The sequence below is a fragment of the Salmo salar genome, chromosome 09 (assembly GCF_965601325.2).
Source record: "Salmo salar chromosome 09, fSalSal1, whole genome shotgun sequence".
Taxonomy (NCBI): Eukaryota; Metazoa; Chordata; class Actinopteri; order Salmoniformes; family Salmonidae; genus Salmo; species Salmo salar.
In genome coordinates this window covers 133046545-133060393 of record NC_138299.1, presented here as the reverse complement: position 1 = coordinate 133060393, position 13849 = coordinate 133046545, and the positions used below count along the sequence as shown (strand labels likewise).

Sequence of the window (13849 nt, the reverse complement as noted above, 5' to 3'; positions counted from 1 at the left end):
CCCCCCCCCTCCTGCCACCTGTCAACTTTACTCCTAAATCACCACATGGGTGAGTTACCACCTCATTTATGCCAGCCCAAACCTGATGAGCCTTAAGTGCTTTGAATTATGACGTTGTCGGGGTACCCCGAAAAGTAAAAGTACCCCCAAAAGCCACGTTTCTTTCTCTTTTTTTCACCTTAACGAGGTCAGGGTGAAAGTGTATGTGTGTGTGAGCAGCAGCGTAGTCCTCCACGCTGTAATTTAGGAGCCTTTCATCATTAAGCCTCATGATCAAAACAAGTGCCACGTTGGTCTCTAAATCCTCCTGCTTTAGAGTATCAGAGAGCGAGGGGAGCCCCTTGGTCTTGATTACAAGTCACCCAGGATTGCAGACCAGTCTCGGCTTGCTCTGAATTAACTGCACAGAGAGAGCAAGAGAAGAAAACAAAGAAAAACCTCTCACTCTACCGTAGGGCCTTCAGTCCCATGGCTCCTTCTAACAGTGGTCAAGTCAACCCCAGAAACCACCAGAGCCAGTATGAAACAATGCTATGACTCGACAGCTCAGTGACTGGTCCTGGAAAGCCCAACAAGTCCAACCCAAGAAGCATGACGTAACAAACCCCATAGAACTGCTTGTGTATGTTGGAGTGACTACAGAGACAGCAGAGTGGTTATGGGGTGACTGGTCTGGCACCCTGTCCTGGCTGTGTGGCGTTCAGAGGGTCTATTCCTGGTGGTGTAATTAGAGGATAGGATGCTGCTCTGTTGAAGGCAGTTGTGAAGCTACACATACCCCCTCTACCAGCTGTAAGCTGTTTAATTCACCTCCCTCCTCTCCTTCACCTCTTACCCCCTCGCACTTCACATCATCTTGACTTGATTATTAGCTGAGATGCCCAAGGTTAAAATGACATGACTGTTTTAACGGTAGGGCCTGTGAAACAGTGAGGGTGGTTTGATTAAAGTGTGATGGCGTCAGTAAGGCTGTGTGCAGTGTATGATTAGGTGGTGGGACATGAGACACTCTCTCTCTCTTTCTCTCGCTGTCTGTAATTCCTTTCAATCACGCCACTGATAAGAATCTTGGAATCTGTTCCTCCATGGAAGATTAGTTCAACGCTGTTCGTTCATGTACAGGAGCTCAACCTCCCAACAGCTCTTAAAGACACACACACACACACACACACACACACACACACACACACACACACACACGTCTTGTTCAATAAAAAAACTATGTTCCTATTCTACAAGCTTTATTGGTTCACCTAACTAACCTCACACCTCTTAAATATCTACAAGGCCATGGTAAATGAGGCTACAACTCATCTCCAGCCACACTGCATAGCCCAGTAAAGCCCAGCCCATATTTAGTAACACATCATAATGAATAGCTTAGTGAATAGATAATAGAAACATGGAAAGTGCCAAGCAGCTGTGTGTCATGATGAGGAATAGTCACTGTGGTGTCATAACTCCTTACACCTCATTGATGTGTGAGAGAGAGTCAGGCCTTCACCCCAACACCCAGCTAACCCACACCACATATGCTGAACACGAGGGAGACACCCCACAGAGACTGCCTCCACACCCCCAGCCCACTCATTTAGCCTGCAACGAGTTGTCTATACACAGCTAGCAATTAGCACTCCCCTCGTGGCTGTTTCTTCACGTTATGTGAAGTGGTGCTTTTTATTTTGTCGCCTTTTGGACCACTCTCATTTAGCAAGATGTGCAGCTGTGTTTGAGTGTGTGTGTTTTACCCAGTGGTAGGGCTGTCCGTCCACCATGGACCGATCACAGAGGATTAAACCCAGAGGGGGTCAGCCATTCGCTGGTGCCCTTTCCTGCCCCGACACACACTCACCTGCCCATGCCACGCCCAGGAAGTCATAGCTTCAGTAAAGCGCCACTGTCCTCCTGGCTGCATGAGCTCCATGTCGTAATGGCATTATGTAAAGCTGATGATCTATAGATTTTTCCCCAGCGAGCTCTGTTATAATCAATGTAATTCTCTTCCTTTCTCTCTCGGTCACTCTCACTTTCTCTTTATCGCTCCCTCTCAGTTTTCAGCTGTTAAAATCTCCCACGGTAATGATTTTGTATATTCCCACTGTGACTGTCTACTGTCTGTCCAACTGCAGCCAGCCTGCTAACAAACTATTGTGCTTTTCAAAAAAGAACGTAGCTGTATACACCTTCCTGGGTCAGTTTTGTTTTGAAGAGGTCGTCTACAGTACTGTAATGAAAGGCTACAGAAATTGGATATATTGCTGTAACAGTTAATTGTCCTCTGCTTTTGCGTACAGTGTGTGTCTGTATATGGAGTGTGTGTGTGTGTGTGTGTGTGTGTACAGTTTGTAGTGTGTGTGTGTGTGTGTGTACAGTGTGTAGTACATGTACAGTGTAGTCTTAAGTGCCTGATAAATTTGCAGAGCCATCAGTCCTGCAGTCATCTGTATGGCCAGTTGGACCTCGGCCTCCCTTTAGTGCAGTCATCTGTATGGCCAGTTGGACCTCGGCCTCCCTTTAGTGCAGTCATCTGTATGGCCAGTTGGACCTCGGCCTCCCTTTAGTGCAGTCATCTGTATGGCCAGTTGGACCTCGGCCTCGCTGACATTCTCCTACTGTTTGTCCAAGACGCTGTAAAACCACCGCTGCCTGTCTGCCTGCTCGTCTTCCTGTCTGCCTGCTCGTCTTCCTGTCTGCCTGCTCGTCTTCCTGTCTGCCTGCTCGTCTTCCTGTCTGCCTGCTCGTCTTCCTGTCCGGCTGCCCGCCTGCCTGTCCGGCTGCCCGCCTGCCTGTCCGGCTGCCCGCCTGCCTGTCCGGCTGCCCGCCTGCCTGTCCGGCTGCTCGCCTGCCTGTCCACTGCAGCTATTTTTATGGTGTTTCCATACTAGGTAGTAAAAAGCATCTGCACCGTCTTGGGAAGTCAGGGCCTCGGACCTGGGCTATAAAACCTCAAGGAGATCAGAGAGAGGAAGAGCAAAAGAAAGAGAAATGGAGAGGAAAAGAGAGAGGGCTGGCTAGGACAGAGACCAACCATGCTCAAGGTCTCAGTGGAGTCTTCACCACGCTCCAAACCCCCCATCCCACACAGTCCAGGCACCTCAGGCTCTGCTGTTGAGTCATCCACAACCCACACACACAACAACACGCAACGCTGTGGAACTTTTTATAGTGTGGTGGGGGGGTTCTGATCTGTCCACTCTGATTTAATTTGGGGCTTTATGTTTCACAGAATTGAAGTCCACTTTGTGGACATACTGTATTTGGTGCTGTGTTCACAAGATCCATTAAACAAAGACACAAATTGTTCGAAGAGCCTCTCCCCTCCATACCCCCTTCCGTCACCGGCAGGCACCACAGACCAGCGTGATACCTTATCTACGGTAGCGAATGTTTGAGGGGATTCATTAGTTAACAGAAACACTCTGAGAAATAAAAGACAACATTTAAATGGAGGTTAGAGATTACAGCCCACTGTCTGTTTGCAGAGAAATGGATTAAAGCTTTTCATCAGTCATCTCTCCTTCCCTCCCTCCCTCCACAGTCCCCCTCTCTTTATCTGCAGAGTCTGACCAATTTGTTTGGGGGCTTTTAAACATGACAACAAAAGGCTGCTGTTATAGCCTGCTCTTAGCTGCTGGGAGAATGTGTTTTATCTGTCTGCCTGTTATGACCGAAACCAAGAGAGATGCAGGAATAAAATAATAAGGGTCCCCCCCAAATGACACCCTATTCCCTATATAGTGCACTACTTTAGACCAGGGCCCGTAGGGTTATTAATGAACCTTGAAGTGAGGTTTAGTCATGATGGATTTAGGAAAGTTTTGTGTTTGTGGTAGAAAGAAGGTGCAAACTTGACTTCATTTAGGCCAGGGAAGGGAAGTAGGGAGGGAATGCGCTGACGATGGATGGAGAATGATTGAAGTTGCAGTACATTCATCACACTAACAGAAGGCGCTAACGTCTCTTCATTTGTCGAGGAAAGTGTGATATGCAAGCATTCCATAATTGTGGCGATAGTTTGAGTTCTTTTAGTTAAACAGAGTGGTCTGACAGTATAAGGATTTGGCTCAAATGGCACACTATTCCCTACACAGTGCACTACTTTTGATCAAAATCCTGGTCAAAAGTAGTCCACTATATAGGGAGTAAGGTTCCATTTGGGACGCTGGCTAACTCCAACATCTCACTTCTGCCCCCGCCACGCTTCATGAACTTGACCGCGGGCGGCGCACTCCTCCCTCTGTGAGTCGGTGTGACTTGAAAGCGGCAGGTTTCACCTTGTAAAGAACAGGAAGAAAGAGTCAACCGTCTTAATATTAAGCTAATTGCAACCTGTTGGCGATGGTTAGTCAGCCATTTTCAATCTATTCCAATCTGAGAGAGAGGGAGAGCTGCACAGCTCGCTGGTGGTCTGGCTGGGAAGCAGAAAGAAACACACTCCTCTGTTTCACTCCACCGTAGATCAAATGAACCATAACTTTTTTCTTCCCTCTCTTTCTCCCTCCACCTCTCCCTCCTCCGCCTATTGGTTGGATTATGGATGTGGTTTATGGAGTTAAGAGTGTTGGAGAAACCAGTCCAAGCCAGAGCGGCCGCAGCAGTGTCGCACTGTGCCATGCTCTGGTCTCATCTCCTCTGGTCTGCTCTGGGGCTCTGTGCTCTATGGGTGCATCTCAAATGGCACCCTATTCCCTATTTTTATTAAACCTTTATTTAACTAGGGAAGTCAGTTAAGAACAAATTCTTCTTTACAATGACGCTTACCCCGGCCAAACCTGGACGACGCTGGGCCAATTGTGCAGCGCCCTATGGAGCTCCCAATCACGGCCAGTGGTGAGTCAGCCTGGATATTTATTTTACCTTTATTTACCCAGGAACGGACCATTAAGGTTAGAAACCTTTTGCCAGGGGGACCTTGCAAGAGGTCGGCAGGAAGTAGTCCACACGAGCACTATACAATAGCTACATTAAAAACAATCACAATGGTCAATAATAGTATCTTCTGTCAGAGCTTTAAACTCAGCAAGCGATACCCTCTCCTCAAGTCTTTTGCAAAATTATATTTTTCAAATTTCATTCCCTGGGCTCTGGTCAAAAGTAGTGCACTATGTTAGGAATAGGGTGCATTTGGGACACAGACAATACCCCTTCCTAGTACCCAACACAAATAAAGCTCCATACTACTGTGCGGCATTCCCGGTGGTGGTGAGTGCCAGCCCTCTCACCGTGTTCCTCCCTCCACCTTGCCCGTCAGCCTGATGGAATCTGCACTGGTCATCCCAATGGTCATGGAGGGCAGAGACAGCATTTCATTTGGAGACACTCAGCCAATCCCTCCATCCCTTTTTTCCTTCATCCCACTATCCCTTCATCCCTCCATCGAGCTTTAGTGTGATTCATAGCCCAGTCACGATGCCAAGGCCTGTGCCACTCAATACAACATGAACAGCAACAGGCTCAGTGAAAGAGTTCATTAAACAAGGGCCCTCTTGACTATGATGGAATTGAACAGGTTAAGCTTCAGAAGATTTCACTTTTCGCCTGTAAAACATTGACAACTTTTTGACCGCATGGTGACCCTTTGGGTGAGTATTAGCCTCCCATCCCCCTCCACCCCCTATCCTGGTTATCTTGATGTGGGGCGGTGAGGGGGAGAGAGAGAGAGGGAGAGGTAGAGACAGAAATGGAGGGAGGGCTGTAGGGAGGCTGGCCTCAGGACCCAGGGAGTTCTGGCCGGTCTGGTCTGAGTGTGCAGCTTTGATGTCAGTCTGTCATGCCGGGGCCCACTTCAGCTTTTACTGCGCCCCTGTGTGTTTTCCACTGCTATCATAAACACCTTGAAAAGCCCAGCACGAACGCAGCCGAGAGAGACCGCCACACACATGTGCACACGGGCACACAGTACACACATACAATGACAACCCCACACACAGTCATTAACTGACACACCACACACATACTTAGTCACACACAAATACACACACACTGTACGCAGACAAATGCGCACACACGTACACACACACTGCCTGGCTGTCTCATAACCAGCCCCACCGCCAGCCCTGAAGACAAAGACTCCATATGATGGATACTCTCTCATTTGCGTGTTTTGCTCATTTGCTCAGAAGTGTATTCGTCTCCTACACCAGAGCCGACCAGACCCGATTCCCCAGTGTCCTCTCTCTTCTTAACGTTTTCTAGCTCCACATGGTTATAATTTGACATTTCCCCGTTTTCAAAGGTTCTGGAGCCAAGTGTTGTTAATTAGAGAGGGGACTAGTTTTTTTGCGGCCCTTTGTGCTGCCAAGTGGGAGACATCATCACTGACTGCCCTCCCTCCGTCTCTCTCCTCATCTGCTTTTGTCCAGAAAAAAGAGCCCCAGCCACTTCGGAAATGAAACTTCGTGGCACTTTTAATGAGATTGAGCAGATTCTTTCTGTTTATACATTTTGAGACGTGACAAAGGTTGCAGCAAAACAATATGAGAAGTTTTGGGGCACAGTCCTTCTTTCCAATGAAGAGGGAGCGTGAAAGGGGGAGAGATTATATTCATGGAAATTATTTTATAACACGCTCGCTCACTCGCAGCCAGGCAGCGCCCCTCCACGCAGACGCACGTCTCATACACATGGCAAGTTAGAGGTTCTCTCTCCGACCAGTTGCTGTGTGTTTGTGTGTGGCAGGACAGGCAGCCCGTTTTCATACAGAACGTTGTAAATAACACTGGTGCCCAGAGAATTGGGAGGTTGAGGTGTTTATAAATAGGACGTGTCAGACGCAGCTCCAAAAGATTCAGGTTTCCAGCGGCAGCGGGCTGCTCTCACACCGCCGACTAGGAACACTGCTTTTTAATTTGGGCTTCCCGACTGACGCCTCTCGGCGAGGGCCTGTATTTCAACAAGGCCACAAAAGCCCCAACCCTGGGCGCTTCCACACCGGCCGGGTGTACAGAGTGTACCATCAGCAAGAAGTCATGTCCTGGCCAGCCTCTCCAAGCCTCATTTGTCAAAGTCTGTGGCGAGCCAGCCAGGGAAGGAGGGAGGGCGACGCGCTGGGCGGCTTGGGCCATGGAGGCAGAAGAAGAAAGGAGGGAGAAGAGGGTGGCTGGGTGAGGGAGAGAGGAAGCTCCCACATAAACAGAGCGCAGCGCCTTAACTCCTAATCACCCTTCACTTCCGTTTCCAGACTCTATAATTAGAAGGGCCCTTTTTTTCCATGTATTCCCAGTTGACGCAAAGGGTTCTTGTGGCTTGGCACCTCATTTGGGGCGTGGGTTTAGTTTATGGTAATACCCAAGGCCCTGCGCTTCCAGCTTTGGTTTGGTCTTTAGTTCTGATACAGCATGAATAGCTAAACCACCGTCTAATGCCTTGCCTGCTCTGGTTTTCAGTTTTTTCTTTCCTTCCAATATCCCCCACTTTGACCCCTTCTCTTCGACTCCCTCCATCACTCTTACTGTGTCCCTTCTTCTCCTCACCTCTGTACCTTGCCCTATTACATGGCTGCTGTTGGATTAAGGTGGAAACTGGCTCCATCCTGAATGGCACCCTATTCACTGGGCCCTAGTCAATGTTGGGCACTTTATAGGAAATAGGATGCCATTTGGGAAGCAATCTGTGAGGTCTAAAAGCAGTGTGTGTGAGCGCATCTAGCCTACATTCCTTTTTCCTCTTCATCCCTCTTGCATCTGTCACTGGATTATTTTAATCTCGTCCCCTTCCATCCTCCTCTTTTACCACCCAATAAAGACTGCCTACTAATTACAAACTTATTTCAACCTCTGCAGAAAATGTCCAGTGAAGGAAAATCCCTAATTATTCTCCTGTTAAATTATGGCTGAGGCTTCAGATTTGGAGGCTTGGAAGTAAAAAATTCAGCACCATTTCTCAGATCACACACTTTTTAGTTTATGCTAAAGGACTAACATTTTGAGTTATTGCATTTTTATGTTTTTGGTAGAAATATGAAGGCTCTGTCCTGTGCTGCCTGGGTTCTGGATTTGTTCTGGTGTGGTTTGTTGAGTGTGTTGTTTACAGTAAAGACCTATACTTTCTGCAGTTTGACAAACTTCAAATAAAACGTCTAGAATTGAATGGACCTGTCATTGGAGGTTACACACGAACTGGACTGTGGTTGTGTGTTAGGACACGGACACACACTCCTCCCTGTCCCTAGAAAGAAGACATAGTTATAAGGCTATGGTTGTGACTGGAGAACAAATTATAATGTGGGGTATAAGCAAGCGTTTTACAACAGTGACCAACGATATCTGGTCTGTTTTTTTAGTAGGGTGGTTTGTTTGTTTGTACCGGCATGGTGGCACGTATATGTCCCATTTTGAAGGAGTTGTCGGGTTCTGCGCGGTTGAAACGTTTTATTAACAACTATATACATCTGCCCAGTTTTTGACTGAAAGGTTTCTATTCTATTGCTTTGTATGCATACTAATAAATATCAACGACTGACATTTGTAATTTCTACAGTACATTTAATCTCTGTATTGCCAGTACAGTACTGGTCTGGATAATATTCAGAAATATTTCATACTGGGTTTGGAGTTGATTTTTATGACTGTTGGATATTAAACGGTTATGCGCAATATACTAAATCCTCCTGAAATAACTCTTGGATATGAAGAATAGTGCTCTACCAATGGTTATGTATTACAGTGTTTGTGTGTTAATGTCCATGTGGTCTCTCTGTCTCCAGGTATGCTGTTGGTGACTGCAGACACCCTGGGCCATGACTTCCATGTGTTCCATGTCCTCACACACCCCTGGGCCTCCAACCAGTCTGCTGTCCACCACCTCTACACACTGCACCGCGGAGAGACTGAGGCCAAGGTAACACACACACACCTATTGTGTATACACACATAATATTTATCATGCACTCACTGACATCTCTGAAATTGTTTGATATAGGCCTACTTATCCCCTGTAAATAATACACGTTTTAGTCATTTAACATTGAGATGGTTTCTGAACAGGGCCACCCCTAGCTGTTTACTGAGTGCGCTCTGGCAATAGCATCTAAACCAAGCCTTTGATCCTCTGTACTGTATGTCTGCCTGTGTTGTGTCTAAACACTGTCAAATAGACTGGGCTTCATCAGACTGTATAGCTGAAAGGAAGAGTCGTTTTTATGGCTCTGATCAGACACAGATCTGTAGCATAGCCTCACTGGTTCCAGCAGTACATAGGGGAAACGGTGTGCATGTGACTGACCGGTTATGTAGCAAAATGTGGTGTTTTTTAGATTGGATAAAAGTAGAGACTCTTGAATATTTTGGTACACTTAGTGCAGAGTTCTTCTTTGTCTACACCCATTCAGCATCATTCACATGCTCTTAAGCCTTAGCCCCACCCATCTGTTTAAGGATTCACATACATGACATCAGCAGCCTGGTGGTCCAAAATAGCATAGTATATCTCAATCTAGCAAACCAGGCAACTGAAAGCAACTTTCTAAACAATGTTTTGGTTCGGTTCTAGCTTGTTGGCTAGTTAGCTACCATTAAGTTAGCTAGCTAGCCAATTCAAATAATGACCATATCATATTACTTTAGCAAATTTGTATTCATTATTACAGGAAGATAAACTCAAAACAACATAATTATTTAAAAGTTAATGGCACGCTAATTACAGAAAATAGCTTAAGTGTGCACAGGATACAGAGGGTGTAAACAGTACAGTGAAATGGTTACTTGCATAGTGGGGTCTTTCGTTAAGACATGTAGCTAGCTAGCTAAACAATGAACCATAATCCCAACTCATAACGTGAGTACCCTGCATGAATCTGCAGGTAACTAACCAACTAGGTTCAATGTTACCTTGGTAGTTAAGGTTAGGCTATAACTTGCAATGCAAATGGCTCTGAGATACGAATAATATTATTACACAGATCATACATGTTAGCTAGCGAGCCAACCAGCCAGCTAACGTTAGCTAGCTAGCTAACAGTCCACTTTAAAGACTTTCTGACTACCGGTAAATTAGAAATGTATTAGATCTGTAAATGTAGCTAGCTAGACTCTCTTACCCCTATACATGGATGAACACTTCTCCCTCTCTGTCATGGATGGCATGGTTTCCCTTAGTTTGAAGATGTAAAACAGCCTTTTGTGTGTTCTCTTTTTGACTCCCTCTGCATATTTGCAATCAAACGCCAGAATTTTGTCCATTTATTTATCTATCATACTCTTCTTCCACTGGACATTCCACTGATTTCAAAACCTTCCTTCAGAATGTGGAGAGCAACACAGTTCTTCATGATATCTTTCAAAAAAGGCACCTTAGAAAGGATTACCTACACATACCGAGCAGCTCATGTTATAGGCAGAAGCATGCTACATGGCAGACCAATCCGAAGTCATCTCTCGACATGTCCAGCCCATCCATTATCACAGCCAATCATGGCTAGCGGGAAGGTTCCTGGCTTTTCCCCTTGCTAAACCAACAAGGCTAGTCATTTTAACAATTTATGCTTTGTTTCCTGAAATGAATCACGTGTGTGACCACTAAAGCTCAAACGTAATTTCCTCATGACATTGTTAGAAAGGATAAAACACTATTAGGCTGGATGATGTGAGGTGAGTGTTTTGTGTGCGTGCGTGTGTGTGGATAAGAACCCGAACAGGGCGGGGTGTGACCCAGGGAGCTCTGTAAATGATGTGAAGGATGATTTAGAAACAAGCAAGGCCTCATTGCCTCTCACTTGACTGCAGCACCAGATTCCTCACAGCTGTGGAATCACAGCCTTCCAGCCAATCAATTCATCCCCGTCCAAAGCAAACACATTTTCAAAAGCTGAGACAATTTGTAAGACAAATAGGGCATGGCAAGTTTCAAACAACATTCACTATGCCTCATTCAATAAAGGCGGCTGCATTTGTTTCTTCTTGTCCCTAGCTAACAGTTCTCTCTCTCGCTCTCTCTCTCTCTATTCTCTCACGCTCTCTGTCGCTCTCTCTCGCTCTCTGTCGCTCTCTCTCGCTCTCTCGTGAAAATCTAATATTGTGAGATGTTTGGAGGGATGAGCCCCTTTTGACATGACACTTTCCTCCCCTCTTCCCAACTAATCGCATTGTGAGGTTGTGCAGAGCCTCATTTGAGGAATGGCCACCATTTTAAGCTCTCCCTCTGAAGTTGTGGCACGCTGCTGCTGCCACTGTATGTCATCTGAGGCCTCGCTTTTGGCGCACACACACTCCGTCACTCACACGTATGCACGTGCACACATGGACAGCCTCAGTGGCGTGTAAGGAGATTTATTGGACCCAAGTCAAGGGTTGCAGCATCCTGTATTCTCAGTCTACAGCATGCAGGCCTGTTAGATAGAATCGCAGTTCACAGAAGCAGCACTTCTGGCAATCCGAGTTGTAGGTTTAGTCCCCCACACTAGTTACCCTAGTGTGTTCTCTCCAATCGGGCCGTCACTCCAGTATCACAGGTCCTCAGTGGAGTTGTAGGTTTAGTCCCCCACACTAGTTACCCTAGTGTGTTCTCTCCAATCGGGCCATCACTTCAGTATCACAGGTCCTCAGTGGAGTTGTAGGTTTAGTCCCCCACACTAGTTACCCTAGTGTGTTCTCTCCAATCGGGCCATCACTCCAGTATCACAGGTCCTCAGTGGAGTTTGGAGGATAAACTATTTAATATGTAGGTCTATTGGTGTGTGGGATACTTGTATTTCTGTTGGTATTTTTGCCCCATTTAGTCTGTTTCTATGGATATTTCTTCTCTTATTAATGTACTCTCATATGTTTAGCTTAGCAGCCGTTCCGGGGCCAGAAGTGTGTTTAGTTGGTAACTGTGATGTTCTATTTGCTTTAGCAGAACTAATATTTATCTGTGGAGAGCTTGGACCCTAGCTGCCTGTCAAGCTAGTGTCATGTTTGGACCAGAGCACTAAGCTTTGCTTCGACCTTGCGCGCGAACGCACGCACGCACATATATATATATATATACATACATACACACACCCGCGCAAACTCCTCCACACACACACGCAACCTCCTCCACACACACACAGATTTGGCGTCTAGATGATTGTAATGGGCTGGTTAATGTGTGACTTATAACGGCAGGTCCTGCTGCCTGGCTGTGTGTTACTAGCTTTGATCCTGCTGTTGTAAACACTGTAGAGATTGCAGCAGAGAGAGAGAGCAGGCTGTTGGGCACAGAGGTTATCTCCTACACAGCAAACAAGGCCGTAAGTGATAATGGTGCTGTAGCCAGGTGGGTGGACACAGCTCTTATCTGGCTGGGCTGACTGACTGGGCTGGGCTCGCTCCGACTCACCAAACACACTCCCAACGCTGACCCAGAGTCAGCCCAGGTAAACAGGCATGGCTCTGATAGCGACAGGAGGGTTTCTCAGTAATAGGGCCCTAGGTGGTTTGAAAGCAGTTTAAACTGGAGTACACTCAGTGACCAGGCAGGTCAGGGTGTTTTATCTGGTCACTTTTCTTCTTACTCTGGGTGTCTGTTTTTCTTTTTAGCTTCCCATTGTTTTCTGCACCTTTTCCCCTTTTTTGGGGCTGTTTGTTCCTTCTATCTTTTCTCTCTCTCCACTTTCTCTCTCTCTCAATTCCATTCAATTTCAATTTAAGGGCTTTATTGGCATGGGAAACATGTAATTTTTTTTATTTCACCTTTCTTTAACCAGGCAAGTCAGTTAAGAACAAATTCTTATTTACAATGACAGCCTAGGAACAGTGGGTTAACTGACATGTTCAGGGGCAGAAGGACAGAATTTTACCTTGTTGGCTCGGGGATTCAATCTTGCAACCTTTCGGTTACTTGTCCAATGCTCTAACCACTAGGCTACCTGCCACCAACATATGACAAAGCAAGTGAAGTAGATGATAAACAAAAGTGAAATAAACAAGAAAAATGAACAGTAAACATTACACTCACAAAAGTTCCAAAAGAATAAAGACTTTTTAAATGTAATGTGTGCAAATAGTTCAAGTATTTGCACATAATCTCTCTCTCAGGATTCCTGCCATTCCATTGTAGTTCCTGCTTAGTGACAGTAGCTCTAATCTAACTTATCAGTGTTACTGATAGAGACGAGACACTTCTCCTCTCTATAGACACGCTTCTGTATGTGTGTGACATCATCTCTACTGTGTCTCCTCTCTACCACAACATGTCTGCTCATCTCACCCATACACACACTTCTGTTCTGAGAGACTTCACTCTACTTCTGCTGTTGTTGGAGAGTTTGTGTCCTACAAAATATGAGGAGATGACAATATTATCCAGATCAAGAATGTACCCCCTCCCCATCTAGGCAGAGCTCAGGTGAAACTACCCCTCCATCCTTAGCTTTTTCTAGGAACTGGTATGTGTCTGGTATGTGCTGGATGCCTCATGAACTGTCATTGCTGAGGACAATTACCCAGCCAACCTGTGCCATGGCCACAGATGAAACGCACAGGTAGACAGCGCTCACAGTGGAAGATATACACCTTATCTTTTTCTGATGATGAATACTGTCTGTCCCTCTCTCCCTTTGTCTTCCTCTTTCTAGCTTTCTAGCTCTCTCTCTCTCTGTTGCTCTGTCTCTCTGTTGCTCTGTCTCTCTGTTGCTCTGTCTCTCTGTCTCTCTGTCTCTCTGTTGCTCTGTCTCTCTGTTGCTCTGTCTCTCTGTTGCTCTGTCTCTCTGTTGCTCTGTCTCTCTGTTGCTCTGTCTCTCTGTTGCTCTGTCTCTCTGTTGCTCTGTCTCTCTGTTGCTCTGTCTCTCTGTTGCTCTGTCTCTCTGTTGCTCTGTCTCTCTGTTGCTCTGTCTCTCTGTTGCTCTGTCTCTCTGTTGCTCTGTCTCTCTGTTGCTCTGTCTCTCTGTTGC

The 13849-nt window shown here is 46.2% G+C and overlaps 1 protein-coding gene across 6 annotated transcripts in view; it reads left to right on the top strand.

The window, feature by feature from the left end:
- Window positions 1–13849, top strand: part of LOC106612862 (BCAS3 microtubule associated cell migration factor) — a 342172-nt gene that overhangs the window by 58642 nt on the left and 269681 nt on the right. For all 6 annotated transcript variants that reach the window (XM_045724534.2, XM_045724533.2, XM_045724532.2 and 3 more), the window contains one exon: window positions 8705–8838. In XM_045724534.2, the coding sequence (XP_045580490.1) occupies window positions 8705–8838 (134 nt within the window). The remainder of the gene's footprint in view (window positions 1–8704; window positions 8839–13849) is intronic.